The sequence below is a fragment of the Numenius arquata genome, chromosome 2 (assembly GCF_964106895.1).
Source record: "Numenius arquata chromosome 2, bNumArq3.hap1.1, whole genome shotgun sequence".
NCBI lineage: Eukaryota > Metazoa > Chordata > Aves > Charadriiformes > Scolopacidae > Numenius > Numenius arquata.
This window is the reverse complement of record NC_133577.1, coordinates 80,339,441-80,354,426: the sequence shown is the minus strand read 5'-3', so window position 1 is coordinate 80,354,426 and position 14,986 is coordinate 80,339,441. Positions and strand designations below refer to the sequence as shown.

The window sequence follows — 14,986 nt, the reverse complement described above, 5'->3', positions numbered from 1 at the left end:
TGTCCTGAGGGAGTTTGGTTCCCTACAGAGCAGCCTGGCTGGACCACATGCACCACGTGAAGAGACAGCAGCTCCTGCTCCACTTTGGCTGCAGGACAGCAAAGGTGCCTGATTGCTAGGATCAGGGCTTGCTGGAGAAGTGAGAGAGGGAAGGAGAGAGGGGGGAAAAAAAAGAAGAAGAAAAAAAAAGCTTTAAATGGCAAGACTGAGCTTATAGCATGTGGCCAGCATGTGCCATTCGGGCTTCAGGAGGCAGCAGGAGCACACGCAAGAGACTCTGGCTGGGCGGCAGCAGCAGAGAGGAGAAGAGATTGCAGGATGGAGGCTTCCCAGACACCAGCAGACAGGAGGGGTCTGCAGGTGCACAGGGCACAACTTGCGGTCCCCTGCCACCCTGCAGCAAACTCAGCCGGGAGCCCAGGTAGGCCAAATGCATGGATAGGGTATAAATGATTTTTTCATCTGTCTCAAATTTTGGATCATGATATTATGGGGCAGAGGCAGGAGTTACTGAGTTACATAGTTGTTGTATGGCATTACTGCATTCATGGGGGAGGAGGGATATCAGAGATTGTTTTTGAGGATTACTGCTTCAGGAGGATATACAAAATTTTAGGTTTTCAGGGAGAATTTTGAGCACGGTGGCGTGTGAGAGAACAAGCCTGGGGGCAATCCAGGCACAGCAGAGAGAAAACTTGGAGATGCAAATCAACCACTTCACAGAAAGCTGCAGAGAGAAAGGGAAACATCTGTAACAGTCAGGGGAGTGCATAAAAAGCGGTTGTCTGATAGGAAAACCCGAGGAACCGGGGTAGCCAGGTTTGTATCCATTTTCAAGCTTTCAGGTTTACTCCTCAGGGTATTGCATCTGCAAAGCTCTGAGGAACTATCAAGCCCCTTTCAGTCCTCTTCAACAGGAGAAACAGTTCCAGGATACACAATTAAATTTAATTTCTGTATTGCTAATAAAGAGTACATGTGCTTGTTTTGCTGCAAAGCATAGTTGTATCTAAACACCTGGGAACGGCATTAAGCTTGCGGCAGAAACATTGTCTGCAAATTCATAAGTGTCCCTGTGTTTCCAACCACAAATTCTATTCCACTGCTAAGCAGCCTCCTCCAGCACGTTTCAGCAACCCGTTCCCTGCCTTGCAATTGAGAAGCTGTGTTGAGAGCTAGACATTGCTTTCCTGCAGTGTTGTAATTGTGAAACTCTTGGCACAACTTAAAAAATGTTACTGCTGCAGAAGTTTCATCTTTGGATACTTTCTCCTGTTTCAGCTGTTGGTTTGCTGTCAGCTGGTAAACCAAAGCAGGCAGCAACAGCCCGTACATGTATCATGCAGTCAAGTGCATCCTTCTTTATTGCTGCAGGGTTAGCCAGTATTCCTTGCCTTTTGCAAGGATGATCCATGCATGATCCATGGTGTTGCATTTACCTTGAAACATACATTTTTTAACTCTGACAACTTTTTAAAGTGGCTTTTGATTTTTTTTTTAAGCAAAATATCTTCAGGGCCTTTTTTTTTTTCCCATTTAAAAAAAAAAAAGCTATCTGCAACTTCACCAAGCAGAATAGAAACCACTGTTAAGGCTTTGCAATTTAATAATTTAAAACTATTACATTCACTTTCTGAGTGTCTCAGCTTCTTATACACACACACTCTTGGGCTTTCATGGATATGTGTGTGTGTATATATATATTCATACATAGGTATACTTATATGTATCGTAAATATATATTCATTTCTGTATGTATTACTTTTACTAGGCAATCGTTTTAATGTGGCTACAAGGAGTGGTTATGGTGAAAGCTGTTAACCAATGGGACTAATGAGGTTAGACAAAGTCAAAAACTTGGAGAGCTTGCCTTCACTCAAGAGTTCTGAGTAGTTTTATTTATAAACTTTTAATAGTCTAGCTTAGTTTTACAGTCTCAGAGTTTTTATGTTATGTGCTTACAGCTGCAGCATATGCTCCCTTGCAGATAAAACTAGAAGTGAAGCTGGAGGTTTTAGTATAGACAAAATGGCATTGCACTGGTGAACAGATAAATAAGACAACTAATAGTCTCTTTAATGTGATGTATCTGTACTGTCTCAGAAATGATCAATTCCACGTACGTTTAGATGAGTTTATGGAATGACTCTTTATTGGTAAAAGTGAAAATCAATGTCTACTGGAAATGATACTGGAGAAAGGAGTGACTGCACATGTATTTAAAAAATCTGAACATAAAGTAGGATGATAGAAGTGCTTATGGATTTTTCATTATTATATCAACAGTTAAAACCAGACATAAGTATCATATCCTATATATACAGGTACATATTGATGCTCTCGTTTTCCTGAACATTCAGGAAAAAGCAGTCAGGCAGTTTGAGATAAGCGTAGTCTTTAGTTAGTGGGTATCTGTATACAAAGAAATCCAAATTACAACTAAGAAAGCAGAGTAAAAAGCTGTGTCCCTTTAGGTATAGCCAGACAAAGCCACGTTTTGCTAGCTCCACAAGTCAGTATTATCAATAGGCTCAAATGTGTTGGGTGTTTGCAACAGAAATATAATAATATCTTGGCAGCTAACTCCCTAGAAAATCCATCAGGTTTATGTTTCCAAAAAGCATGAACTGGTTTTGTGTAAAGAAAAGGATGAAAGTAGGGAGGATGGGGGCTTGTTGTTAAACATGGTATCTCCTGCAATACTGGCTAGTATTGAACAATATTTCACTACAGTTCACTGAACTTTCTGCAGTGCCACCAAGCTCTTTTTCTCTGGAGTGGAAACACTTGACAGTCCTTGATGTATGTATGTATCTGTCTAGTGGGTAGCTCAAACAACTCTTGGTGCACACACGTTTAAAGAGGTTTATTTCCTAACTCCTAGAGGCTCCTCTTCTGAAAGATCTGGTGAACAATTTCTGTTTTCTTTTAAGGGATCTACATTTAGACAACTGCCAATCTTCATGTGCATTTGTGTGTCATTGTGGGTGTCAAGAGGATGGGGCCAGTCTTTTTTCAGTGGTGCCCAGTGACAGGACAAGAGGTAATGGACACAAACTCGAACATAAGAAGTTCCATCTAAACACGAGGAGGAACTTCTTCACTTTGAGGGTGGCAGAGCACTGGAATAGGCTGCCCAGAGAGATGGTGGAGTCTCCTTCTCTGGAGACATTCAAAACCCACCTGGACACATTCCTGTGCAACCTGCTCTACGTGGACCTGCTTTGGTGGGGGGTTGAACTAGATGATCTCCAGAGGTCCCTTCCAACCCCATATCATTCTGTGATGCTGTGATTTGTTTGATGCTTCATACCTGACAGAATTGTGTTTAGAGAGACTAAAATGCAGTATTACATTAGATACTCTCATGCTGCTCTTGCAGAAGTTATGAGCCAGTAGTATGGCTGACCAGTTCCATTCAGGCATGCTCCACTGTCAAACACTTTGTTTCCTTTAGAAGAATTCATTACGTGACCATGTCTGAAGTCTGAGTTGTTGCATCATATTTCAGTGCTTGACGCAGCAGCACTTGTAGTCTCAGGTGAGTGTTGCCATAATTGCCTGAGGGTGCTTGTAGGACTGTCACAGATCTGAAGCATTTATCTGTATTTGGGAGTCCAGTTTTGTGGATGGGACATTTTGTACTCAGATGCTGCCAGTCTTGCAGACATCCCAAACCCGAGAGTTAAAAGGAAAATAAGATGGTATGTGTTTTCCTTTAAAAGAATCCATCAAAGGTAAGATAAGTGACATCACTTGCAGCGGAATGACCTCAGAGTCTGGTGGCATACTGTTATAAGCTCTATTGTTTTTTGTCACAATGTCATATACTGTTGAGCTGTTAGTAAGATGGAACACAAGCCTTCAGAAAGTGCAAAAATATTTAAAGAATACAAAATCAAGAGTAATTTAAAGAAAAACTGCAATAGATTGAAAAAAATCCAAGCTGCTGGTTGTTGGATAAGAAAATTGTTGAGGGCTATGGCACAACAGCAGAGGGTCGCATCCAACCAGAGCCTGCACATCTAACAGCAGAGCAGGATCTGGGGAGACAGTGGATTGGCTCTGCCTACCAGTTTCTGGTTTCCACTGAGCTCTGAACCTTGCAGGGATTGGGCTGGTGGCAGCAAGATGTTAATTTTAAAAAAAATCACCAACACTGGCTTTCCAGTCTCGCTGAGAAACGTCCAGCTTGTAATGTGAGTGAGGTCCCACAGACATCCAAGTATAAGCAAGGCCATAACAAACTGTAGATTCACGTTGGAATTGTGATGTTTCGTGCTCTTTCATGTTATATGCTGCCAGGAGTACAAGGAAAACATTTACTGAAACTATACTTTTGGAGTTACATCAGCATTTAACAGCATTACTGATAGTGGACCAGAATAAAATGTAGCATTCCTTTTCAAGGGGCAGGCTAACTTAATGATCAAAACTGGATCAAGTTACCTTATTATAGCTTCATTCTTGAAAATGATAACCTGCTACAGTAAAAGGGCACAGGTTTTAACTCCTGATGTTTGTTGTCAGGTTCTGATGCTGTTGGCCCTCTTGCGATAGGAGTGCTTCATTGGAAAAATCCATATGTGTATGGGAACCCTCACCTCCCTGTGACCTTCTCTGAAGATGGCTATGTTCCTGTATTTCAATGTTTTGGTACACAAAATGACTTATCATATCCATTATCCTGCCCAGCTTCACTTTCTATCACTCCGGTGCCTTCTTACAGCAGTAGTAGTCAAGAAACTTTGAGTCAAGATGCTACAGGTAAGTGATTATTTCTTTTTTACATGTCAGAGCTTAGTTTAATCAGCATTTTTAGTGCTCGGGTTAAAAAGCTGTTTCTGCTGCCAGACTGCTTTGACTGCTCCTAAGAAAAGATCAGACCTCAGAAACTTCACAAAGGAATTTACGCTTATGCCAAAGTAATCTTTACCCAAACAATTTGCCTCATGGTTTAAGAAAAAAAAGATCATCATGTTCTCAGCCACAATAATATAATTAGTACGTTTGCTTTAAAACTGGTACACCAACTGTTTGATGAGGGTGGATCCATGGTAGCATACAGAGGCATTTGAGGACAGTATCTTCTCCCCTGTGCCTGTCATAAAACTTTGCATGGTGGAGCATAACCTGCTATGTCCATCATGTATCTGCAATGCTATGAGAACCTGGTCAATCACAAAATTGGATGTACAAGGAGCATCCAATTACATCCACGGGAACGCATTTGTGCTCCCACCCTGTTATAGGCCTATGTTTATCAGAGACACCAGCACGCTGGTCGGTGATGAGGTGCTTCTAGACTGGGATTTGGAGGTCTCTTGGGGTCTATAGGAAAGATGAGGGCTGATAAAGGATTGTAGTGTTAGGACAAATCACTTGACCCACAGTCTGCTCCCACTTGTATTTGAGAGTTTTTCATCGTGATGATGATAGGATGTCGGTCACGAGCTCAGTGAATTTTTCTGGCTGGTGAATGAGGTCCTGATCTACATGCTTCCTAACTGAACCCCTGTAAAAGGATTTTAATTCATGCTGCCTTTTTTGGGTTGCTAAGTGGGAGGAATCGGCAAGTTTCTGCCTAGATGCCAGGTAGCACAAAGATATATACGGAGAGTGAGGTCTTAGTGGATCCTGTACTGAAAGGGGTAATGCTGGAAAAGGCTTGTTTAAATACCTAGTGTTGACCTAGTTCTTAAAACGTCTGCAACACTTGCTGACAATAGTGGCTGAATGTAATCTGTAGTAAAAATTATAATCAAATACGTGTATTACTGTTGTTTGTATTACTGCTTTTTTCACTGCAAGTATTGTAGTACATTAATGTAATTTTGTGTAACTGATGTAGTCATTACTGCATGTTGCCAAAAAATAATGGGCCTGAAACTCTGTGGTGGTACTGAAATCAAAACAAAATGGATTACTCCCTTCCCAATCTAGTGGCTCATCCTCTGGAGCTGGCTGGATGCTTGTGGCAGCCAAAAATCCCAGGCTCCAGCACTTCAAGTACCATTCCTAATGCCTGTTCTGACGGTGACACTTGCCAAGAAGGAGTGTTAGGGTAAATGCTAAACAATTCATGCAATGTTTGATGTTGTGACTTCCATTTATCTTTTTTTTCTGCTTCCAGTTAAGAGCAGTGTGAACCTGCGCCTCCTGCTCACAATCCAGTGTTCTTTGTATGAACCCTGTGACTATATTCTGGAAGCTTAATTTGTATCATAGTTTATTTTACCACCTATTTCAGTGATAGAAATACTGTATCTGCTGTGAGGTACTTAATATTTTCCCCATATGAGGAGTGACAACTCTGGTTTTAATTGTAAAGTTGTTTTGGGACAGTGAGGTGGCAAGTGGGCCTCACTCTAAGGCTCACAGACACCTGCTACCTAGAGGTGGCACCTAGTTGTGCAGAAGGGGAGAAACGTTAGTTAAAATAAAATAGTAGTAGTATAATAAAACTTGATAAGGAGCTGCTGGCATTGCAGAACAATTTCCCAGTTTTAAAGTATGGATACATATAGCCAAAGGTGCCAATATGATATTATATTGGCAAATCAAATACAAACACCCTAATTTTGATCTTAATTTAAGAAGCTACAAGGTCTTTAAATAGAGCTCACAGTGAGATTTTTATGAAAGTATTGCACTGAAGAGCAGCATGGTGACAGGTCAGGACAGAAGTGATGTCCATTTCCAGCAGGGCTGGAAGGTCCTGCTGCAAAGTGTGACTCAAAGCACAAGAAGATACAATCTCCATCCTGAGGAGTTAATGTCCTAATTTCTATATCCAATAAATAATCCATGGGAATATTTTAAATCTAAATGTCTCCTGCAGCAGAGGAGAGAATAGTGCATGTAAACAGGGGAAAGTGTTTCATACATACTTATTAGAAGTGCTTTACCCTATTGCATAGGGGTAGAAGGGTGTTGTGTCAGCAACACCGTATGACTGGATGTCATGACTGCAACACCGATGACAATCCCCATCACTGGGTTTTATTATAATGCTTCTAATGCAAAGATTCCTCAAGTTTTTTAAACTTTATCAGTTTTCAGGGACTGACTTGCCATGATTGAAAAGCTTGTTTGCAGCAAAGATAACAGCTGTTCAGCAGCGCACAGCACATCTGTGGAAACTCAGGCAAGAGTACTGCATCAGCTGAAACGGGAATTTTTGAAAAGACAGAGGGTAACTCAGAGATTGATTAATGAGGTAGGCTATATCTTAAAATTATATCCAGGCTCATTTATGCCTAAAATGACTTGATCAGCTCATTTACAGAAACTTGATATGCAAAAGAATATTGTGCCACAGGCTTGCTGTGCTGCTTCTCTCTTGTGAATTTGCATCAAAATCTCAATAACATTTTAATAACAATTTTTTAAAAAACAAGCTATGGTAAACCACCAGTATATAATGCAAACAGTACATACATTGCAGTTTCAAAAGAATTCTTTTTTTAACTACTGATGGTGGGAAAATTCTGGCTACCTCCTCCTGAGCAGGGCATGTTCGGGGCCTTGTAATAGGCTGTGCTTGGGAATGTCTGAGCTGAATTTCAACGTTCAGAGCAACAAGATAGTGATGCGGAAAATAAGGTATTGACACAATACAACTCCATATATTAGAATATACAGTATCAAAGAGATAGAACTGTGGCTAGTAGTATCTGGGGAGCAGGTCTTAGTGGGTGCTTTGCATCCTGCTTGAAACATTAGTCTCAATTTAGTGCTTTTGTTGCATTGCAGCATTCTGCAATGCTAGGTAATTTACAGAGTAGTGTCAAATTTTGTCCTTGGATATAAAAGTATAATTGACATCAGAATCAATCAATTTCATGTACTCTGGAAGAAAATGCTTGAACTTTTAATATTAATTGTGACTTGAAATAATGTTTTTTGAGAGGATTGCACTGGTTAATAAAAAAACAGTTGAGAATGGGACAAAACATGAGGAATTACTCTGTACTGATTTCCTAACCTGGAAATCCTGTGAGGGAGTACCAGAGAGGAATGTAGTTTTGATAACCATTTCATAGCTACATATCAGTTTTTGAACTGATTCCCGAGGAATTCCTGTTGATTAACTTTGTCTCTTCTTATGATCATTAGCCAATGTTTTGTTCCATTGAACAATATATTCCAGAGTATCCAGAAGACTTTGCTAGACAACACCAGCTGGATTGAGAGGAATAGATTTGGACTGCATAGAAATTAATCAGGAGCTGAACAATACCTGTTAAGTTTGTGTCATCTGCAACTTTTAAAGAAACAAAAAATATCATAATTCATAAAAATTTTGAATATAAAAAGACCTCTGTGTCTTCTTGAAATGAGTTCCTGTTTTTACCAATAATAATCTGAATCTTTTCTTTCAACCTCTTCTGACCTGAAATTAGTGCACCTTCATCTAGACTATATTTCTGTTGTTTGTTCGTTACAGGGTCCTGTCCCCTTGTATGCTAGATCAGCTGTTTTGAAAGCAATTATATTGATTTGCCATGAATTGTTCCTGACAAATCTGTTGGCTCTTTGCTATCATCTTGTTTTCTTCAAGGTGCTTACAGACCACTTGATTTATTGCTTGCTTACTAATTTGTCACCATCTCTTTTCAAATATCGATGTTAAGCTGAAAGGGTTGTAATTAGCCGAAGTACTTTTTATTTGCCCTTCTCCACTGTGACGGGACCTTACTCCATCCTTACTTGGATGGAGTCTTCCTTAAAATATGTTTAGGTTCCTAAATCCCAGCAAGACAACTGAAATGTGAAGCAGTCACCTAGGCGTCTTTTCTGGGTCTGTGCCTGATCCCTGGTGTGTCAATATATGGAACAGAGCTATTTCAGGAGACCTTGTACTCCCAGCAGAGACAAGGAAAATGCAGAGGACTTGAGTCAGCGGGACCCTCTTCAGGGATGCACCTGGATCTGTCTCGTAGTTGGTCAGAAACACGCACTTCTGGAAAAAATGGTATTCTTATGATTGTGGTACACAACTTTCTGCAAACATAAGAAAATCTGAGTGTTCCAGGTTCATTGCTCACATCTGCTGGAAATCTGGCTGCAGCTCGAGTCCCCTGTTTTGTTTATCTAAATTCCTGCAACTTCTCCATTTTATTTCGCTAGTGCAATCATAGCATCAAATATTTTCCCTTTGTTCCTACACTGCAGGATATTGCCACTGCTGTGAATGCTATATTTGACATAGATAAAAATAAAATTAATTTGTTATGTATTTCTTGATTTGTATGGAAGGGCATACTTAAATGTATTCTTTGATGCTGCAGCTCCCATATATATGTATTTTGACAGAGGTGTCTTGTCTCATGCAGCTTTTAAGGCTTGTTTTAAATCACACAGTAACGGTAGAAGGCTATATAAAGAAAGAATTTGTGACACTGACTACTTTTTAATATGGTGTAGGACTCCAGTTAAATTTATTTGATAAGCTAGATGCAAAGGCAGTGAGTGCCATAGATCTAATGTTAGCTGAATTTTGTAAAAGGAATAGCATTGGCCTGCCTAGAAACTTATCTGTTCAGCTGGAGAAAAATGAGACTTAGAAGAATTATAATGTGAATAAGGAGATGATTGAGGGGGACATGACAACAGTCTTGGGAGGAGGAGTACAAAATGAGAGGAAGATTAATAGTGGAGTTTTCCCAGCACTGGTTTGGAAACAAGGTTAATATTTTTATGGATGACTTCTGCCTGCAAAGGAGGAGTGCATTGATGAGATGTGCTGATGAGTCTAAGCTGGGAGACATCATTGCTAGGGAGGAGAATCTGAATGTCAGGTAGGAAAAAACGGATGGCTTTTGGGAACAGAGTAAGGGAAAATAGCACATCTTTCAAGACCCTGCATAACAGGATTTTACTTTTTTTTCTCCTGTGAGCTGGAAGTTCTCAGCTGGAAATGGTAGAGGACAATAAATCAGAAGTGTGCTTGCTGCAGCTGTGAAAAAGCAAATGGAAGCCTGGGATGTTTCAAGTGAAATATTTGCCACAGGGGAGAGATTAAAGTTGTTTACCCAAATTGACTGCCTATTTTCAAAAAGGATAGAGATGTGCTGGAGCTTAAACAAAGAAGAACTACCAGAACAATATGGGAGAGGTGAACTCCTAAGAAGACAGTAAAAAAGTCTGGTGCATTTACACTAGCAAAACAAAAACTATTTAAAAAAGGAAAAACCAAGACAGTAGGTTTCAGTTTCTGATTATTTAATACTTTAATGTTTATAAAGGTTGGGAAATAGCCATTTCTGAAGAGCAGGCATCTGATCCATTCACTTATCCTGACCAGCAGCCTTCAGAGTCTGAAGAAACTGCTAAGCGAGCCCAGAGGTGCAATTGCTGGTGCTAGCACTTAGACTTAATGAGTTCCAGTTGCAAATCTTAATTTGAAGGTTCATAAACTGCCTAACTAGGGGCTGCATACAAAAGTGAAAGCCACAAGATGGCGCTGACACTCCTTACCATGGTTGAAAGCGTTATTAAAGATGCAGAGCAACATTCAGTAGCCTGGGTGTCACTAGACAAAATTTCCATGAAGCGAGGTGCGTATTAACCTGTAAGCAAGTAATAAAGTCAGCAGCTCGGTTCAGTCTGTAGTTTGTAGTTATGCAATGATTTTTTTGTTAAGGAGTCCTAATACCCCCTCTGTATATTGGAGGGAAAGAGGGATGAGAAAACAGAAAGAAGGGAATTGGAAAGGTGATGGTTATTTCTGAGGTTGGACCCTTTTTCTGCTTGGCTTTCAGCTACAAAGGGATAGATGAAATTACAAAATTGAGAAGTAGAAAGAAAACACATCTGCATTATCTCTGATTAGAATCCTCGCTTGAATTTCCATGCCTTTTAACTGCCAAGGGCAAAATCTGCTGTACTTAGAGCATTGCTGATTGTGCTTCTTTGCCTACTTTCTTTTTATGCTTGTATTGAGGCATGGACCTTTTTTGGAAGGTTTGTTTGGTATTCTCTGTACAGCGTCTTAAAAGGGAGTGGTCTAGGGATAGGTTTCTGCAGTTTATGACTGCCTAATAGAGAGCTCCTAGTGAGGTTTATAAAGGGAAAAAATTTTATTTGCAAAAATGTTACTTGGGAACTTTGAAGTCAGCTGAACCTAAGAAATGATGCAGCCCAGTGGATAACTGCACAGGCTTATCTCGGTGCCCTGACTGCCGACAGCCTGTCTTTGCCACTGTCCTGTCCTGTCCCGTCTGCTAACACAGGCATCATGTCTCTATTCATTAATCAGTGTGGCCATGAAGCGGAGAGATTTATCTTTCTCTGTTCTTTCATTTAGCCACCAGCAGAACCTCCCAGTAACTGCTAACTATTTTTGTCAAAATTAGGGGGGAGCGCAATTTGTTACAGAATGCCTATCCTGCAGTGCTGTGTTGTCATCTTTTGCTCCTGAAATGCAGTGTATGCATTTTTCTCCTGAATAAAATGAGACTAAATGTGTTTAAGTCTAAACCTGAAATGGCTAAAAAGCACACTGCATTCAATAAGTATGATGAATTAGGATCTTAAAAAGAACATTAAGTGTTTTGGTAACATTAGTGTCCTTGTTGACTCTTGGGACAGAGAGTGCCATTAAATCTATACTTCCAAAGAACTAAATATGTGTACTTAACCAATTTCATACGCTCTGGCTACCAATAGGATTGCTTTTATGATTCAAGGATGTGTAATATTGTTTACTCAAAAGTCTGGCTTACATTAAGTGCACGGGTCATTCTAAAATGTTTAAAAGGAAGGAAATAAAAATTGTGAAGCTTCTGTAGCCTTCTGACTGTATCGTAGGATCAAGCCTAGAAGCTGCTGAGCTGCCTGGTTCTGATCCAGCAAAGCAATTAAGTGTATGTTTAATTTTGGACTTGAGAATTGTGCCATTGAAATCAATTTATCTGATTGTCCAATCGTTCTTACCAATGAGAAACCAAAATTTCCCTAAGCACAATGAGTCGGTAGTTCCTGTTATAATATGTATTTAGAAACGCTAACCAGAGCTCATCATGCTCTGTTGGTTGAAGGCATTTAACACTGGCAATGCTAACATGTGCCTCCTGAAGTGCCATATCAGTGTCCTTCAATCTTGTCTTTAGAGAGCATCTTTAGACCTGGAAGTTCATTTACTCTCCAGTCTTCTCTTTCTGCTAACATCTCTTTTGAAATTAACTACAAGGCCTGGCCTTTCTTTTTATCTAGAATGTGGATATTTGCCCTTTTTGCTGATCTGAGGTTGGCACATTATTGCACAAATTTAAACTAGAATCTTATGCTATCACCATTTGCTGGTCCTTCATGTGAATTTAAACTCGGGAAGGTCTGTAATACAGTCTCCTTCTCAAATTGCTACGTAGCTAACACTGACTTGGATTTATAGGTTTTCATTCTTTTTGTTTGCCTTGTTCCTTCTTGAATGCATTTCTGCAATGTCCGCTGACCACAGATGGTTCAACAAGAATTGATTTGAATGTCAGATTTCATGGAGACTCCTTTTCTCTGGGAAATATTCTGGTTTTCTATGCTAGTCAGTTAATGTAGAAAAAGGTTAGGATGGAGTTCTGATCAGTAACAGATGAACTGCTTTTTATATAAGGATGTGTCTCTCTATCGCTCTTCCAATTGCAGGCTTCTAGTGCTAGAGAATATTTAAGGCTTACTGAAAGAAGACAGTATTTAATTAACTCTTTAAATCTAATAGGGGTTTACTTGTGCTGTGCAAAACAGCAATCTGTTTCACTCTTCTGTCAATGACATGCCTTTCTCTGTGAACAGTCTACCTATCTTGCATATTTTATAACCAAAATACTAGTGTATAGTAAAAGACAAGGATAAAATTATTATTTAATATCTTCTTGTTACCTTTACAGAATCAAAATAGGACATTTTCCAACTTTATCTCCAGACAAATTAAGTGTCTGTAAATTAAGTGCTTTTTATTTTGTTACTCATTAGAGAATATAGCACAGTTAAACCTTGAAGTGTTGTATCTGTGAGTGATATATCCTTGTGCTGGAAAAACCTATTTAACAAAAAGAGCCTTGTAATAAATCTCCTTTTGATAGCCATGTTAAAGAGAGTGAACCAGGATGAAAAAAAAGAAGGCTAATGTTGGAAAACCATAAAGAAAACATAATTTTTTAAAGAGCTTTTCTTGGCTCTTTGAAAGAGAAAGGACCTGTTTCAGAGTTTCAGATGTCAAGTAGAACGTGTTCACGTGTAGCACTGCAGTACAAGACTGAGACAGAGAGCAAGAGCCGTATAATTGAAATGGAATGAACTATGCACAATAGCTGCAATAAAGACCTTATTTATTTTCTTCCTCCATCTTTAAAGTTTCGTTTAAGATGAAAACTTAAAAATAAAACTTGGTTTGTTTCCTGTCACTCCTCCCATTAAATAAGGATTATCAATTTCCAGAGAAAAGGCCTGGAGATGCCAATTTGGAAAATGCAATGCTGTCTTTTCTTCCACCTACTGTATTTCCTTCTCTTTGTTCATTTATTTCTTGCATTTTTATATTTCTTCCTCTTTAGTCATTCCCCTAATATTCATTGCATACCTCTGAAAACTTCTTCCTATTTTCCTTCTCTTTCCTGCCTGGCCCTTTCTTCTGTTCACATATTATGAATTTGCCCTCCTTTTTCTACCTATTTTTTTGCTTTCCTCATTTATACAGTTTCCAGGACAGAGGCACTTCCAGCTATGTACCTCTGATTGTCCTCAGCCTGCTTTTGCTGAGCTCTGAGGAGGAGATAGCTGGAGGAAGCTCCACGTAGCTTTTCCTCTCACGCTGGCTGCTGCAAGAGAAGTGGTTTCCCACCACCTGGCTCACAGGCAAGGTGCTTTGCTTAGCTCATGGCTTCAGGAAACTAAAAGGTGAAAACTGGGACCCATAAGGAAAACAAACCATGGGATGGTTGTCCATGGGCCCGTGGAGGTGGCGGGCTGTTGAACTGGCTGATGAGGGCCGAGGGGAGAGTGGCTCGCCATGCTCCAGAGAGCTGGCCTGTGACCAGCTTCCAACTGTAAGCCTCTGTTTCTATAACAGGTAAGCAGGGGGCTTATTTGGCACTCCTGCTGATCTAGTGTCTAGTAGATTATCTGCTGCTTTGCGCTTGTGCCTCATCCGTTTTAATATTTCCATGGCATTTATGTCTAAGCAGGGTCTTTCTGTGGGGAAAACCAAGAAGCATTTACTGGTGGGGGGGAGGGGGGTGGGAAACTCAGACAGAATTCCTAAATCTACTGACACGCTCATAGTTGAATCCTAACTGCCAGAGTGCAGCAGCCCCCTTATTTTGAAATTCAAGACCCACTTGCACTGCTGTATAAGGTAATCTAACTCAGGATGAACAAAACTTATTCAAATATAACATAACTTGTTTACACATATTTTGGAACCATTCCCCTCTGCCTCCTGTCAGGTCATGCGTTTGGCTTTGGTATTACTGTGTTTAGAGAAAAAGCCTTATTTTGCTGTCACAAAACTGCGCTCTCTCTGTGATGTCTATGCTTCCTTTTGTCCGTTGTTTCCTATCCCCTTGTTTCCCTTCTATCCTGGAAATAAAGATGCAGAATTCCCCTGAAATGAGCACTTACTGCCTGTTATCTGCATAGGAAAAAAAAAATAAATTAATAAACACACATATTAGAAACCACTCTGGAGTTACAGAAGTAATTGCTGCTTTGCAAGTGACAAGTTATCAAAGCCCAGTCATCTTTTGCACATCAGGACTAAAAACTGCAAACATACCTCATGCACAAATATCTACATGCTTCTTTCTTATTTCTTTTAAATAATTCCCCCGGGTGCTTCTTTCTCCCTTGCCAAAAATAGTCATTCACATCCTTGAAAAACTTCAGTCTTTAAAGTGAAAATACTGCAGAGTGGAAATAAGTTACTGGAGACTACGTTTGTGGGGGAAGGGAGAGCATCAGTGCAGCTCCATACATAAAGGTAAGAACA

General features: G+C 39.9%; 1 protein-coding gene across 1 annotated transcript in view; it reads left to right on the top strand.

The window, feature by feature from the left end:
- The first annotated feature begins 218 nt into the window (after nucleotides 1–218).
- ANO4 (anoctamin 4) overlaps nucleotides 219–14,986 on the top strand; it is a 228,143-nt gene continuing 213,375 nt past the window's right edge. Inside the window, 3 exon segments of the mRNA XM_074165392.1 lie at nucleotides 219–310; nucleotides 312–421; nucleotides 4,531–4,767. Coding sequence (XP_074021493.1) covers nucleotides 219–310; nucleotides 312–421; nucleotides 4,531–4,767 — 439 coding nt within the window.